General features: G+C 34.8%; 2 protein-coding genes across 2 annotated transcripts in view; both read right to left on the bottom strand.

The window, feature by feature from the left end:
• Positions 1-1,113: 1,113 nt before the first annotated feature.
• Positions 1,114-9,252, bottom strand: LOC107679293 (interleukin-13 receptor subunit alpha-1-like). Its single transcript, XM_016474822.1, has 10 exons — positions 8,940-9,252; positions 8,498-8,628; positions 5,030-5,222; positions 3,930-4,029; positions 3,659-3,828; positions 3,225-3,358; positions 2,793-2,934; positions 2,422-2,521; positions 2,068-2,161; positions 1,114-1,948 (listed from the first exon to the last, which is right to left on the bottom strand). The coding sequence occupies exons 1-10, from the start codon at positions 9,016-9,018 to the stop codon at positions 1,829-1,831; spliced, it is 1,263 nt and encodes a 420-aa protein (XP_016330308.1). The 5' UTR covers positions 9,019-9,252; the 3' UTR covers positions 1,114-1,828.
• A 3,197-nt stretch (positions 9,253-12,449) lies between these two features.
• LOC107679272 (dedicator of cytokinesis protein 11-like) overlaps positions 12,450-17,568 on the bottom strand; it is a 92,985-nt gene continuing 87,866 nt past the window's right edge. Inside the window, exon 53 of the mRNA XM_016474790.1 lies at positions 12,450-12,991. Coding sequence (XP_016330276.1) covers positions 12,902-12,991 — 90 coding nt within the window. The 3' untranslated portion in view covers positions 12,450-12,901. The remainder of the gene's footprint in view (positions 12,992-17,568) is intronic.

Here is a 17,568-nt window from a genome sequence, read left to right as displayed (position 1 = left end):
TCAAGTTTTTGTATTACATCACACAGTAGTGTGTGAATTCATGCCAGCATTGATAAAGCACAACTCCCTCACACCTTCAGCACTCACTCATCCCTATATAAAAGCTTTACTACCACTGAACGTCACTGTGGGTACCAAGCACTTCTGTCTGTACTCCTCCTCTAGCAACACCAGAACATTTTGGATGCTTTTGGATCCGAAATGATTGACTTGGTCTCTTGAGACCAGAGTATGGATTCCCAGAAGTCTCTATTTTGTAAATATGGGCCCTGGAAGAGGTTAAATTAGTTTATTTTGCGTTGGCTACAGTAGGTCATTCTAGTGGTGACAACAACCATGCATGTCACTTCTGCAGACTGCGTCATACTGTGTGAGATAAAGTGTCACTCTTTTCATAGCTTTTGCCGGCTCTGAGACACTTGCATGTTATTTCTCCTGCTTTTTCTAGCAAAAATTCACTCAACACTAAATGAAAACTTAAAGTGAAGACCTGATTATTTCAGGAGTCTTATCACAAGTCCATTGTTTTTGAATGTTGGTGCTACTTCTGCTATATTTTCACACTTAAAACAATAATTTGGTATTCCTCTTGTTGTCCTCTTTTATGCTAAGAAACAAGTCACCTGGCAGTTCTCTCCCAAGTGGTTCCACTGCTGCCAGCATTAAGTCTGAGTATGATTCAGTGGGCTATAGAACACTTTTAATTGTCAGGAAATTACGTCTTTAAAAGTTTTGGTTCAATATACTTACCTGTTGATCAGAAATAGCCTTAAACCTATACACTTTTTTTTTGTTTTATTTAGTAACTTTCAGGAGGGTGTACTTATTTTTGCAACACAATTTTATCACTTTTATAAGAAAATCTTATTTTGCTGAATAATTTTGGCATTCTTCTTTGGTAATTGATCAAGCAGGCTTGTTGGAACATTACCTCTTCAAAGAACCTTAACTTGTCTTCTACGTAAAGAGTCATTGCTGAATTTGTTAAGTTTTAGAGGGGGTGTACTCATTTATATAATATAATTTTATATACAATTTATAAAAACGTGTTTATATTTATTTTTTGAATGTCTGAATATTTGTCATGTGACTTTCTATATTCATTATTTTGTCTATATCCATTTGTTTAGCCACCAGCCAAAGTTGTGAACATACAGGTATATATATACATTTAGAGTCAAGAACATTTTTCTTTCTGCAATACAGTAAACCACACTTTTATACATGTAACAATTCACAGTGTGTAGAAAACCGAATTTCTTTAAAGCTTTTTTTTTTTTTTACAAAATCATTTTTATAGCAGTACATGTAGTTTGTAAACTATGTGCTAAAACACCCATGAGTCCATAAATGTGGCTGTATAAACAAAGCATGGAAAAGTTCAGTAATGGTGTGCAAGAGATCAAAGGTCACAATTTCCATATTCCATGAATCATTTTGGAGTGTTCCTCTATCAAGCTGCATGAAGCTGCTTATGTCGTCTGCTGGCCTCTGGATACACTGAGTGGGTACAGTGCGAGCTTCACATACCAGATAATCAGAGCCAACCAACCTGCCCCAGGAAAGTCTGTTGATTGCTTTTCTTATCTTCATAATACATTCAATGAAAACAAGCCACTGTCGTGCCAGGAAGAGCAGTTTACTAGCAACTGTAATAAGTGAGGTCGAAGTCCATTCAAAAAAGGTATACGGAGCCTGAGTTCATTATTCATCAACAGATGAAACGGACAACAGGAGTTAAATCCTCCTCCTAGCTTAGACATTTTCCCGTCAGTGTAAATTTTAAGTCCATCCTGATTTACCGGATTTTTTCAGTCATCAGAAATTTTTATACCTGCTTGTGCGTCGTATTTGTCGTGGTTGGTATAAGTGGTGTCTCAGGTTCAAGACTTATCTTGCTTTCTACGATTTCTTCAATAGGGATATACAGTCTGCCATCTGCAGTACTCTGTTGGAATAGATTGAATCAAGAATATTAATTACATTTTTTTTGTTACAGGAGAATGTGTGAATCTGAAAGGTTTCTGATTGTGAAACGAATGAATAATGATCGGCTGCACAATTTACCCGTAGATCCTCTGCCGTTCTGATGTTGTTGATGAGCATGTCCTTAAAGATAAGCGTTGGCTCTGGGATTTTCGGGAATATGATGTCTTTATGTCTGAAGGAAGAGAAGTGAATTCCAGGCCTCGGTAATCAATATTCAATCATATTAATTTTTTCAAAAGATTTGCCCATTTTTAACTTCTAACTGAAGACTGATCAGGTTCTATAGCATATGTGATTCACAGAACGTACAAATAGGATATAAAGAAATCGTAAAAATATACAATAACATACGTCATAATGCAATAATATTGTTTCACATTTGTTCTTTTCAAATAGAAGGGCAGAAAAATGAAAATCTAAATCATTCATCACCTTCTGAGCAGCACAAGAGAAACTATCAGGCAACAGGAAACTATGAGCGGGATAATAATGACAGCCAGCAATGCAGGCAAATTTGGATCTCTGTTCTCACCTACGAAACAGCACAAAGAAAAGCATTCAAGTCAACTATCAAAGACCAGAGGAAAGCTCATTTCATTTGCAGGATATGAAGTAATCGTACATAAACTACCATTCAGCAAGATTGTCCAGGAAACTAAAATTTTCTTTTTACTGTTTTACCCTTGTTGCAGGCTTCCTATTGCTTTTCCATAAAATATTAATTACCTTTCTAAAACTTTGACCATCTAAACAAAGTGATTATCATAGTTGAATATGATGCTAATTACTAGGCCCAGACGTACCATATTCCACCTCATCACTCAGGTCACTCTTCCCTGCACCACATTTGTCTGAGAAGTTGATCTGCACTCTGGCTCTGTACTTGCAGTTTGAGTCATAGTCCACTACATGCTTGCTATTGGCCATGTCCTTTTTTTGTACACTCTATAAACACAACAACAGAAAAATATAGGATTAGAAAATCATAGAATAAAAGAAGCTGGATCTTATTTACCATGACATTATGCGCTACACTACATGACGCAATAATAGCTCCACCAAGTGGCTTGGTACATACTGCATTGTTTAATTTGACTTTTTTAATTTATTCTATACTCTTAAGCATTAAAAGAGGGCAGTTTTATGTGTATTTAAAGCTTTAGTGAGAATGAAAATACTTAATAGTGAATAAAGATCTTATACTATTAAATATAAAAATACAGAACATGATTGACCTTATCGCACATGCTGTAAATGTAGTTGTATTTGTAGCACTGAGGTGCAAACTCATCTAAATCTGATACAGTTGTTTGAAAATGGAGAGTCTGCCCAAATCTCTGGATTGTAAGTTGAGGTTTGTTTAGTTTCACTGCAAAGGAAGCCCAAAAAGACAAAAAGACTATTAATTAGTGAAACAAACAGAGTGGCAACTGACATTAGAAAATGTGAAAAATGTAGCTCATATCCTCTAATACAGCTATTGCAGTATGCAGTATAGGTTTGCTATGTTTCCTCAAGGTGATCAACTAATAATATTTCTCAAATAATTTGCTGTTGTGAAAATGACAACTCTCAACGTAATGTGCTGTATTTGAGAAAACTGGCTGTTTAACTGCCTTTCAATGCAGGTTTAAAAAAAGTATGTTCTATGCAAAAAGTGCATCTTTACCTAAATCTACTGGACGTTCATCCATGAATGTGTTGTTTACAGGTTTGCCCTTATAAGTGCCATTGAACAGGTACAGCATGTTTGTCATGTGCTTGAGAAATGTATCGTGTATGACGCATTCTCCAATCTTCATCTCATTGCACTTTATTACCGTTTCATTCTGAGGTGACCTAAAACACATACGTTTACAACCATTGCATGGATGAAAGGAATATAAACATCAAATGAAAGTGAAATATACACAACAATGGTAAGAAAAACAGTTACGTACCAGTAATAAAAAGCAAGGTCTTTGACATCAACATCAGAATGCCAAGTGCACTTCAACCTGTTGTGGGAATACTCGAAGCTCCTGTTTTTCACCAGCCTCACTGAAATAAATGTGGAGATTTCAAATCAGTCCTCAAGACTGGAAATTTATGAATATGAAATTAATCTGTGGATTATGTAAGAGGTGAATCTTAGTGCTTGAGTTCCTTGACTATGAAAATCAGTGGTTTATTCTTAAGTCAAAAGAGCTTGATGGGCTATGAAAACTCACTGTAACATTAAGAACTCAAAGAGACTCAGTATGAAACATGACATCACAAAGTTGCATGCACATGAATGCATCAACACATGAACACCTATATTTACATGTCATTGTATGATATCGATTCCGTGATTCAGTTACAGTGAGGCAACAAGGGCAAAGCAGGAAAGATGCTATTATTCCTAAAAACCAGAAAAACTAACAATAAATATAAAAACAAGCTGTTAATCAGCTGCTATTCTGCATAATATTGGTCGAACAATGTTTTTTTTTTTTTTTTTTACAGAGCAGGATGGCCGAAACACGATATCACAAAATTAAATTTAAAGATGGTAAATAACACCCTTTGAAAAAAGGCTGTTATTGCAGGATTGATGAGTTGAAAACTATATTGTACTCAATAGCAAACCTGCAGCTCTTAAAGGGGTCATATGATGTGATTTCAAGTTTTCCTTTCTCTTTGGAGTGTTACAAGCTGATTGTGCATAGATAAGATCCCTATGTCAACATATTCTGTTACACCAAATACACAAAATAATGATCTTTAAAAAAGCATCATATGACCCCTTTAAAAAAAGAATTTTTATAATATAAACTTCATCTTGTGACTTACTTCTTAGGTAAAATGAAGTAAAGGATTCTTTGATCTGTATCCATTAATACCATAACATGTAATAAAATAAAAATACCTCAATGACTTAAGACTGAATAAACTAATAAACATACTTCTCATGATCATAACTGAGACCACTGCCACCAGATCAATATGGAATGATTAAAAAAGGGACAAAGAACCAAAAAACATTTTACATCAGATAGCTGGCTATCATGCAGAGTACCTGGAGGTGGAGGGATGCTAATGTCCAAAGGTGGACTTTGGTATTTGTTTCCACAGTTTTCAGGGTTCACTGTAACACTGATGCATAGTCCGTTCTCATTGGAGATATTCAGTTTGCAGGTCATGTTTTGGACTCTCCTGGTTTCGGTATTTTTGGCTCCTGACATGTCTTGTTTGGCTCTTTCAGAACAGTCCTGTTGATGACAACGGATTTGCATGTTAATTATCACTATAAAATACAGTCTGTTTGTACTTGTGTTCATTTTGTGTTACTGTGTGTGTGTGCATTACTCCATACTAAGTAAGGATGAGTCACTAGTTTCTAACGAAATCCTCCCATTATTCCTTTCCAAAATATTTTCACTAAAGCTTTCCCAAGATGATAAAACCATCGAAAATAATTAAAAAAGATTCTTTACTAGGCACAAAGATGTAAAATATGTTAATATATTTTAAGGATTTTTTGTGCATAAATTGAATTACATTACAATGCAAAGCAAGTGGTTACATGCTGAACAAGCAGTGCCTGCAGCTCCAAAAGGAAACACAAGAGCATAAGTAAAGTAGCATGTTGTTAGACAAATGAATATGCATTTTTAATCTCTTTCACTATATAAAGACATTTCTCCACACACACACACAAACACACACTGGTTTCCATGTTTTATGGGGACTCTACATAGGCGTAAAGTTTTTTAAACTGTACAAACTGTATTTTCTATCCCCTTATCCTAACCCTACACCTTTCTGCATTTTTAGAAATTTCAAAAACTTAATTCTCTATGATTCATAAGCTTGTTTTTCCTAATGGGGACCAAAAAAAAAGTTCCCACAACGTGAAAATTTACTGGTATTACTTTCCTTGTGGGGACATTTGGTCCTCATAACGTAGGGAATATCTATATATATAGGTTTAATCTATATATACACAGTAGAGTTTCATATGAGTTTCAAACTTTAATATTGTAACACTCATATTATTTAGAGCCCGACCGATATGGGTTTTTCGGGGCCAATACCGATACCGATATTAGGGATACCGATATATATCGGCCGATATTCTTTGTGTATATTATAGTACAGTACCAGTCAAAAGTTTGGACACTTTCCCATTCAAGGGTCCAAACATTTGACTGGTACTATATATAGAATACAGTATATACATAAACAGAATATACTGTATATACAATGGAGCGCGCTCTGCTGGACAAACTAAGTAATTACACCATTTCAAGCATTTTATCTGCATTATATGTTCTGTAAAAAAAAATTTCATATCGGCGGCATATTCGCCGATACCGATATATCGGCGACAGGCTCAAATTGGCCAATAATATCGGCAAAACGATATATCGGTCGGGCTCTAATATTTTGTTCCATATTATTTTCAATCAACGTAAACTCAGCACACCTGAAACGACGATAGGTGCATGGGAACAAAATCAAACAAAAAGTTGAATCAAAAATAAGTAACGAACCCATACACTATCATTACTTGCTAATTCTTAAACTTGTCAGTGGACCGCAACGTTGCGTTTAATAAAGTTTATGAATTAGCAATTACTGATAGTGTGCGGGTTCGTTACTTATTTTTGTTCCATATTATTTTAACATTTTGAACACAAACACAATCACAAAAAAAGTTGCTAAGAATCCAAACAATAGAGTTCCAGAACTTGCTTTGTTTCCTCTTCCTCTCACTTTGACAAATCTTGTTATTGTGCATAATGTATGATGAGGGTCTTAGACTTAAAAGCTAGTCTAATCTAATGGTATGATTTAAATCAATGTCATATTAAATAACTGGTTTTATTAACAGTTTATCTAATTAAATACAGCCTGTGTCAAACTTTATGATGTCAGTACAACTGGCATTGCTGTTTGCTGACCCGACCGGTTCTCCTAGACGGAAGTGACTTTTCAGAAGTACTATGTTTAACGCTGAAATTCCCTAAAATGCCACAGGTAGCAATAATATCAACCAAAGATCATCCAAATCAGATAATCTGTGTGTAAGTACATGTGTAACATGTAGCTACATAAGTATTTGAACACAATAAGTTTCATATGTGTGCCGGTGAGAACTGTGTAAAGGGAAAAGGGCAAAGAGATATAAATACACACATAAATGAAAGTAAACACGTGTGATGAGAAAACAACAAACCCAATGCAGATTTTGACTTATGTGGGGAAGAGCTGTAGCAATAAAGTATCAGAAAACGCTAAAGTACATCAGACCTAATTTTGTTTTACTGACTTCAGAAGGACAAAAACACACTATAAACTCCAGTTCAGTGTTTGTTCAGGGCTTCTCAGACCTGGTAAATTGCGTGGTTATAGAGAAAAACTGCTGCCTGTACACAAAGTGTGCTAGGGTCACTTATACTATGATTTGTCCTGGTTTGACTCATATGTTCATACAACTGAGTGAAATGTGGGACAACAAAACAATTTTCTTTGTTTCGTTGTTACTGTCATGACAGCATACATCAAGTAAAATATTTTAAACAGCATTTATTTTATGCATGCATATGGTTTTTATTGCATAACATTAACTGAGTCCATATGATTAATTGAATTTACTCAATTGTTTAAGGTAAGTGGTTGCAATCAAATTGATTTGATCTACATTTAAATAGACAAATTTAGTTCAAATAAAAAACTAAAAACTAAAACCAAAAAAACTGAGTAAATTGAACAATCTTTTTTTTTTTCAGTGTACTTTTTAAACGCTTCTCTGTAAAGAGTCTTGTCTCCCTTCATCCTCCTGTGTTCTGCCCCAAGGTGTTTTAGAGTGTTTTAAAGGAAAATACATCTGTGCTAGAAAGCTTCTGAACCCTTAAAACGTTCTGTATTTCTACATACATTTTTGACATCCATCTCATGTGATATAAATAATGTGAATAAATAAGTGAAATTATACATTATTAGCAGTCATGGCCTAATGGTTAAGGGGTCGGACTTGTAACCCAAAGGTTGCAGGTTTGAGTCTTGGTACCGGCAGGGATTGTAGGTGGGGGGAGTGAATGTATAGCGCTCTTTGCCTTCAGTATCTGGAGTGACCAACAAAGGTGATTTTCTCAGTATTTTGATTTATTTGCACCCTCAGATTCCAGATTTTCAAATAGTTGTATCTCGGCCAAATATTGTTGATGTATAAATCTCAATTTCAAAAAAATTGACCCTTAGGACTGGTTTTGTGGTCCAGGGTCACATATAATTTCTGCGCATTATATATATATATATATCAAAATAATCGATATTAAATCGAATCGAATCGCAAGCTTATGAATGAGAATGAAATTTGTGTCAAAACCCAGCCCTAATATACAGTATATAGGCTATATATATATTTATGTATGTATGTATGTATATAGAAATATAACACATTTTTAAGCGTTCACACAGACTTTCTAGTATCCCAGCGGAAATACTTCATTAAAGTGTAGCTGATTGCGAGGTGACACACCTGAGAATGGTGCGCGTTCACCGTGTAGTTCACTTTGCAATCTGGCTCCAGATCCTTCGGCTTTTCCCATGTCAAATTAAGTGTGAAAGGTGTTTCCCATTTTAAGGTTAGGTTCCTGGGTGGAGGGAGCTCTGTGGGGTTCAAGAGGAGAGGAACAAGGTTATGAAGACCGTAGGAGAAAGGAGAGAAACATAAAACAAAAACAACGTTCAACAGAAGTAGTAGCGGTACTAACATTCTGTTGTTTGTACTGTAGTAGTAACTTAATAAACTACTACGGGGAGCAAGTTGAGACAAGAATTAGGTTTAGTCGTAACACACTGGCGGGTGTTCTTCAGGAGAAGGTCTCTGACGTCACAGGTTTCGGGAATTATACAGGATATCCCGCACGCGCTGTCATAGGAAAACTGAAGGGAAACGCTACAAACAGCAGTAAACCCACCTGACACGCCGTCAGCTCCGACGAACATGAGTGAGAGAGAGAAGCATATCATTAAGGAGATATCCCAAACGCGAAACATCCCGTTGAAGGTTTTATCGGATGTTCTGTGTAAAATCCAATGTGAAGTCCCGTAATCCTGTGCTGATGTACTCAAAAACGCGATGTTTTTCCTTTACTTTTTAAGTGGTTGTACTAGTGCTCGACATAATACTTCAGCAGTAAATAGACGATCGGCGCGTCCGTCAGACTCGAGCTCAAAGCCAAAGAGTGAGTGAGCTTGTTGCACACAGTGACACTGTCAGACTGCAGTGGGTGGAGTGTGTGAACTCACTCACTCGCTCACTCTCACTCTCACTCACATGCTCTCCATGGATTAAAGAGAACCATTTATGGAATTGCGTCATTTCTACGGATTTGTAAAAAGTCTACTGAATGTCGAGTGCCCTAACTTCTAGTGAAATTACGGATATGGTCCCAGTCGAATTAGTGGAAAATGATACAGTAAGAATCACTGTATTAAAAAAAAATTTAATTAATTATTCTAAAACAATGCAATGCAGTGTAAAATACAAAATACAGGTAAAACATCTGTAAAAAATATATAAATACGGTAAATTCCTAAAGATAGGCTACATATACAATTTATAATACATAGGTCTACATACAAACAATACACATAACTACGTATGTACACAATAGACAAACCAGACAAATATGTAGTAGGCCTATGCTAAATAACATTTTCCAGGGAATGAAATATGCCAATTTGCATATGTTAGAAAGACAATAACGGGAATAAAGATGTATTCATTTATTGGCACTTTAATACATTCCTGTTAGAATGAAACTGCTGATTGTTAACATGAAGGCATTTTCTCTGAAATAGGCATTCATTTGAATATAAAGAAGTTGGTCAATTTATTTATACATTTATAAAAGTGGAAACTTCACATCAACCACAACATAAAAGTAATTAATTAATAATTTAACTTTCATAACATTCATTAATTTACAGCATGACAATAATTCACCGTTTTTGTCATCAACATGTGTTGTTTTTCTTTGTCCTACACAACATTTGTAGGCCCAGCAATTTTCTTGTACAAATCAGTACAGATTCAACAACTGCAACTCTTCAACTGCCTAAAACATCAAGACTAGACTGTGTTATGGTATATGAAGCAGACATCATGATGGATTAGTCATGTTATCTGTTAAACTGCAATAACCAGTTACATGTCAGATCAGATACTCACAGTAAAACCTTCCATAAGTGTAAGACTACTATATTAATCATCTCCAGTGTCCCTCAGGCAACAAAACGGATTGTGGACACCTTGGAAACATTATATGGATATGAATTTTAAAAATGCATCTTTAATGTTTCTAATGCAAAGGTAATACATTCTCACAGCAGTAAAGGATCAAATCTGAAACCTGTTTTACAGACAAGGGTCACAGATTTTATCTAACGTGTTTTTTGCAAGTATTTTCCCACAATTTGTGTGTGTGTGGAAAATAGACACGTCTTGGGAAAGCAGTATTTTTCAAAAGAGCTCAGAATAAACATCACCAAAGACATTTTTTTTTATTTTTTATAAATATTTACTTTATCTTATGAACTACAAATCACAGAGGGGAAAAAAACATTCATACATTATATGCTGACAAAACGTGAAGGAAATTATGAAACTAATCTTCGGAAACAGCAGCTTGTCTCACACTCTCATCTTTATAGCAAATTCAGTGTCCATTGCTGATCAGATGATTTTATTACTAGACCAGAAAATGCAGAATTTTTTACGATGATAACTGCTTGCAAATACTACTTTGTCAATACTGCATACATTTCCATGCGCGTGCTCACGCACACACAAATAAACACACACAGAATTTACAACAAATGGACAACTTCCTATATAAATCCACACACCCTCTGTTTGCAATTTGCATATTCAGTGCAGCAAGGTCTGATGAGTAGACCTACTAACAGCATTTTTGAGCATAAATCAGCCCTTGATAGGCTGTACTGGCTGTAACCATGGGCAGTTACTATGGACCAGCCCAACAAAAAACAAATGTTTACAATGGGAATCACAAAAATCTGCTTAAACTGAATATCAATATGCTGTTACATTCTGCAGTATATCATTCCTGCCGACAAAGTCAGCTGTTCTCTACCATCTGGGGTATGCATTCATTTAAAAAATGCTTTACATATATATATTTATATAGTATAATTGCAAGTCCAGCCTATTTCGATTTCACTGAATGACAGAAATTATGCACAATGATCTTAGTTCAGTCTTACAAACGTGCAGCCAGTCAGTAACCACTGCAGTGATGTGTACTACTGAAAATAGGGAAGAGGGATGGTGTGATTTGACCACATACAGTATCTAGTTTCAATTCTTCTTTTCGGCAGTTGGCAGTAGACAATCATGTTTCTTCCAAACTACGCAACATGCAGTTTGCACCAAGCATCAACCAGAAATAAGGGAAAAGTCAGCAAAAGAATATTATAATCATGATTTTCTTCAGTAAAAATGTCAATTCAGTAATTATATAAATAATGTAAAAAGTCAAACTTTTATTGTACCATTGTTTTCACCATTTAAAAAAATTATAAAACAAAATTAAAAAAAATGTACCTCCCATATACTTTTCTAGCTTTAAATGAAAGTTTGTAATGTTATTGTTCATCTCGAAAGCTAGTTGGCTTAATTTTTTATCTTATAACCAAGTCATTTTCAGAAGATACTGTACACAGAGAAAATGAATGGCAAAAATACTTTCAGAACCAAGGCCTATGAAAATGTGGGCGTTTACTTATTTTACTTTCATTTTTATAACTGTGAATTTAATAATTCGGTACAATGATTAAGTTATGAGCTTTATAATCACCTGTCATTTTCAGGTAATAAAACGGTCAATGTAAAACTAGTTTAATATGGAAATATTAGGCATATAGTATAAACTGTCCAGTTGATCTTTGGTGTGTTGGGTGCTCTACACTGCATGTTTTGTTTCCAGTGGCATCCCTGCAGACTGGCTGAGATGCAAAACAGATTGTACATCACAGAGAAAATGTACTGTCAAAATGTAATAGCATTGGTAACAAATTTTACTTAAATGTGACATACTTCATAGAACACAAGAAAAAAGAAAACTGGATTTTATACATCGATAACTGGATCATGAAAAGTGGTCATAGAGATGACTGGATACATGGTCTATAAAAAAAAGCCCAATTTCATCACATAAAGAAAAATCTTTGGTAAATCATAAATATGACATGAAAAGATGATGCTATTTATACAAAATATTCAAATTATAACATACTAAGACATAACTATTAGATAAAAAAAAGTTTAAATTATGAGATAAAATGATAATTATGACAAACACTTAAAATGTTTGACTGTTTATCACATATTAGAACTGTCAAAATTTTGATTTCATAATTTCAACTTTTTTGTCAGTTTCAACTTAATGTCATAAATTATGTCATTTTGTACTTTTATCTCACAATAATGACTTATGTCATAATTGACATTTTATATCATCAAAATGACTTGGCATATTATAATTTTGACTTGTGTCATAATTATGATTTAAGAAAGCATGACTTTTTTTCTTATCTGGTGGAAATAATGGTAAGTGAGTAAGAGTTGAAAAATAAGGCGGCCTAAAAGCAACAATGCTGCAAACATGATAAGCCCAGGAATGTGAATTAAGAAAATAAATTGGGTCACTTTGGACTTCATGATGGCTTTAAAATGAACTGTAAAAGCAGTATGTACACAAACTTGCTGTACACAATAAGTAAAAAACATGGCACGGAAAATGCTGGCATTCTCGTAGCCTGAAGAGATGCTTGCTGAAGGCCTAGAATCTTGATTTGTACATTCAGTTGTGAAAAGAGCTGATAATCCAGAACAATCAGGAGCAACCGTCAGGTTCTAGCTCAGGTCAGTGGAGGTTCCACTGATAGCACGGAACACGTGAAGAGAGTTCTGCAGCAGGGAACGCATCATATCCTCCTGGAAGATCTGAGGGGCGGCAGATGAAAACAGGATAAGGATTTCGGAATGAAATGGGAGCTTTGGAGTCATGTTATTAGCTGATAACAGAATATAATTTTAGGATATAGCAACTGCATGCACAAATATTTCAAAGAAAATAAGACAAATACTTTTGTGCAACAAAAGTGGTTACCTAGAACTCAATCTATAGGACACGGCAGCATAATGAAGAAAAACAGAGACACATTAGAAGCAGAAGTAGGACAGCATTACATTCACAATAACACCTCAAACAAAGAAGAAAAATAGCACTTTACAACCGATTACTTTGGTTAAAACAAGTACTTAGGAGTTTAAACCTGTGACCTACAAACTTTGAAACAAATGACCACATACTCACTTCCAGTAGCAGTTCAGTTTTTAATAATCATGATGACACAATAAGCCATAGTTACAGAGACAAACACTCGCTTGCTGCAATTCTGCTGGTGGAAACTACTGTGTGTTTAGACTAGGAACTAATCTATTTCCAAATGTCTTAATAGAATTATATCCTGTCCTGACAGAAGATGAGCGCTGTGTTGAAAGTACAAGTGTTTCCAAGAGCTCTGACATGCACTTAAAATAATGTGATTGTAATTTGATGATGATTTGTGTGTGAGAGAAAGTACATTCACATACAGGAGACGAGAACTGCCTGTTCATCGCATTAAAATTCATATGTATTAGGGATGTGCCAACCGGGTATCGGCTCCAATACTGCCATTCTTTGCCTGATCGGGTATTGGTCAGACAGGGCCGATCCAAAATCCGATATTGTGCATAATATTGTGTGTTACTGTTAAGCCGCACGACAGGCATAAAAGCATTATAAAGCACAATAAAGTTTTTGTGAACTATATTCCAAGTCTTCTGAAGTTTATTGTTGCTTCTAAATCATGTTACTTGCTACCGGGCGTCTGTTAGAACAAAACATGGGAGTATAAAAGACTAGATTTTATCGCACACAGTAACTGAAATTTAAAACTGTTAAAAGAATAGGCTCAATAAACGGTTGCACAGATATTATACACTATACGCATCAATATCTCTTCCCTTTGTGCTTTGAACTTTTTAATGTGAACCGCTGCCTACCTGATGTATTTAAAAGAAATGTCTTTTAATTTTTTAGTATTTATTTCTATATAAATATACTGTTTTTCAAGAATGGATTTTATGACAATGCAAATAGCAATGTGTAACATTTTACCAGATTTAGTGCTACACTTTTATTTGTTTCCCACTAAATAATGTTTTTTCACTAAATCCTAAATATTTGGATTTATAAAATTATTGTGCACTGATTTTTCTAGAATAATTTCTGCTGCTGAATTATCCACTAACCTAGTTTATAATATACTTTTGTCATAGATTATGTACATATCTTTTTTCATATTTTTATTTAACTTTTCTTTATAATGAAGTAGTCTGTATTCAGTAGATTGTGAAAGAGTGATTATCAGTTCCACACATAGAGATATAGAAATTCTACATTGGTTTAAAAGAAAAAAAAGAAAACAACTGCACTGGTCCAATATTGAACCCCAGGTATCGGAATCTGTGTATCACCAGCAAAGTCACGATACGATACGTATCACAATACAGAGGCCACGATATGATACGTATCACGATACGGGACTGCACTGAATTTCACCTCAGCAGAATTTGGTAAAACAGCTGTTTACTGCATACTATAGGGCCATTGCTAACTATTGGCAGAGCAGGCAGTTGACCTCTGCATTATGAAGGGCCTCCATAACTGTACCACAGTACAATATAGGTAATGGCATATGTTTCATGTTTACATTGGGCCCTCCCCACCAGGTACAATATTCTGATTGTTTGCATCTTGTTTTTAAGCCCATAAATAATAATGTACTCGTTCAAATAAATTTATATTGTAATGTACTCATTCTAATATATTAAAATCATCTTAACATTGCTGGTAGGTTATCATTGCACAAATCAACACACTCTCTAAGTTTAAAAAATAAAAATGAGAAGAGTTCTAAACTAATGCGCTGTCTTCACTGTAGCTCACTCACACACGTTCTAGTCACTAGATCACGCTGCGCGCGCACACAGACATTCTTTTTAATGCTCAGACAAACTTTTTAGTAATTTCGTATTCAAATTAAGCACGGTCCACTGCTGGGGCCATTCACATATCGCGTTTTTTTCGCGCTCGAGTTCGTTATTTCAAATGAAGACGCGCGGCAGGCGCGCTCATAATGGAAGCGACGCGGTCGCGACGCGCACGCGGTGCGAAGCGCTCACTTTTTCCAGGCGCTTCCGCGCCGCATAGAGATGAAAACATTTCAACTTTTCAGAATGCCGCAAGCACACCACGGGTCATGTGACAAGAACCAACCAATCAGCAGATGAAGGAACAGCTGATCATAGCTGTACAGGGATAGCCATTTTTAAATAAATTTAGTAGCAGAGCTACTGCAAGCAATTTTTAGTGCTGAAGAGAAAGGAAAACTTGAAATCGCATCATATGACCCCTTTAAGTTCACTCGTCAAGAAGACTAAATCAGATTAACTTAATGACAAATGTACTTCTAGGGAAAAAGACTAAACTAGATTAAGCTTAACCAAGCCAGTGTTTAGCTAGCCTAGTTTTTACTATGTTCACTTTATCACTATAAAACCATAAAATCTTAAACCATACAGTAAATTCGAATTAAAAAAATGGTCTGAAAATTCAATCCATTCATCAGTGGTTAATAACCAAGATTACGATGTTTTTTTGTGTGTTTTAGACATATAATATGACTTAGGATTAAACTGTAAATGAAGAAATAAATATGTGATGGCAAATAATTAAATGGAACTTGTGAAACCGGTCCTTCGTCAAGGTTTGCAAAGCAAAGATATGGGGCTTTGTGCTTCTAAAGAAAACCAGCAAAGTGCATTGATGCTTTGATAACAAGTGCTAAAAGTCCGTGATGTGCACAAGTATGCCATGGTGTGCACAAAAAATGTAATGGAGTTGTCAATTAATTAAACTTTATTAAATACGTTACATTTTAAATCAATTCCATAAAATGATTAATAAATCCAAGTATATATATTGCAAGCCCCCAAATGAAGGTAATTAAAAAAATATCACTGTGGCAGATGGGTAAATCATTAAAAATTCTTAATAACAATGGTCTTTAATGTAGATGTCAATAATTCACACTAAGTTGACACATTCAATTAGAAACCATGGTAATCTGCATTTCCATTTTTTTCAGTCTATAAGACAAGTGTCAAATCACAAGGGTAAATACAGAAAAAAGTTATTCTTAGTAAACAAAAACAACACCAAAGTGAAAAGTATTTTGAATCGTTCACTCTCAAACTCTTCCTTCAAGTGTGTCTTCTCAGGACACAATCTCTCCAGGATAACTGAGCGTGCAAGACAAACCAGATCAAACCTGTTGTCCTTTCACTGTACCAAATAACAAACCTGTCTGCCAATCACTGACTTCAAGTCATAAGAGGAAAGGTTCTAAATAATAATTTCTAAAGCAGTGAAAACATGAAGTAAATTTTTTTTGTTTATTTGTTTTGTTGTTTTTAACTGAGGGAAATGGCCAGTTAGCCCATTTCCTGGAGTCTACATGGACAAGAGTATAGACAGATTTAATCCTAATTCAGTCTGTAATTGCTACAAATTTACTGCAACCGCAAAAACCATCAAAACCGTTACACAGGGTCCAAAGTTAAAACTGGCCAAGCAAACAAATGCTAGCAAAAACTGCCATTAACATGTGAATGACGACCTTTAAATCTTTTAGGAAGTGCATCATAATGCACAGTGCCGATCAAATCAGACATAAACGAAAACAGTGAAAGCAATCAAAGAGAAAAGGTTTTCAGATTTTCAGATCGTTCAGATTTTCACATCATCAGGCAGCAATAAGTTTTTTGTCTTTTTTGTCAAACAACTTTATAACTTGGTGTGGCAATACATTTCTGGGGTTTAGGTACCGAAACAAAAAATGAGGAACAAAATCATGATGGGTCAACAGTTTTATGAGAAGTGGCAATTCACAGAGAGACCATCACAGGACATCCACTCTTTCATGAACAGCAGATTCAAGGACTTTTTAAAGCACCATTTATTTTATATCAAGCACCTATCAAATTCACACCCCAGCATTCGTACCGTCATGAAAGACCTCTTACAGAACTTAACATTTCACTTACACTTAACATTTACATAAAACTTTTTAAGAGTAATAATGATATTTTGAATGTGTAGGTTTCATAAAATTAGACCGTTTTGAGTCTTGTTCAAAGGAATTTAATGAAATCCATTGAAGTCAATACTGGTAATATTCAAATACAATTTCTCAAATATTGATAAAAATATATTTTCTTGCATCAAACTGTTTTTTTGCTGTAGTTCTTGTACATTTTAGATTAAAATTTTAAAGAATTTCTCAATTTTTAAATGAATAAAAAGTGGTTAAATGCTGTAATAACACGGTAAAACCTGTTAACATTAAAAATGTGCACATTCACTAAATAGAGACGTTACTCATTAATAAATAAACTCAAGTCAAAATTAT

This window comes from Sinocyclocheilus anshuiensis, unplaced genomic scaffold (genome assembly GCF_001515605.1).
Source record: "Sinocyclocheilus anshuiensis isolate Anshui unplaced genomic scaffold, SAMN03320099.WGS_v1.1 scaffold1644, whole genome shotgun sequence".
Classification (NCBI taxonomy): domain Eukaryota; kingdom Metazoa; phylum Chordata; class Actinopteri; order Cypriniformes; family Cyprinidae; genus Sinocyclocheilus; species Sinocyclocheilus anshuiensis.
Note: the sequence above shows the minus strand (reverse complement) of the source record. Positions and strands in the feature narration are given on the sequence as shown.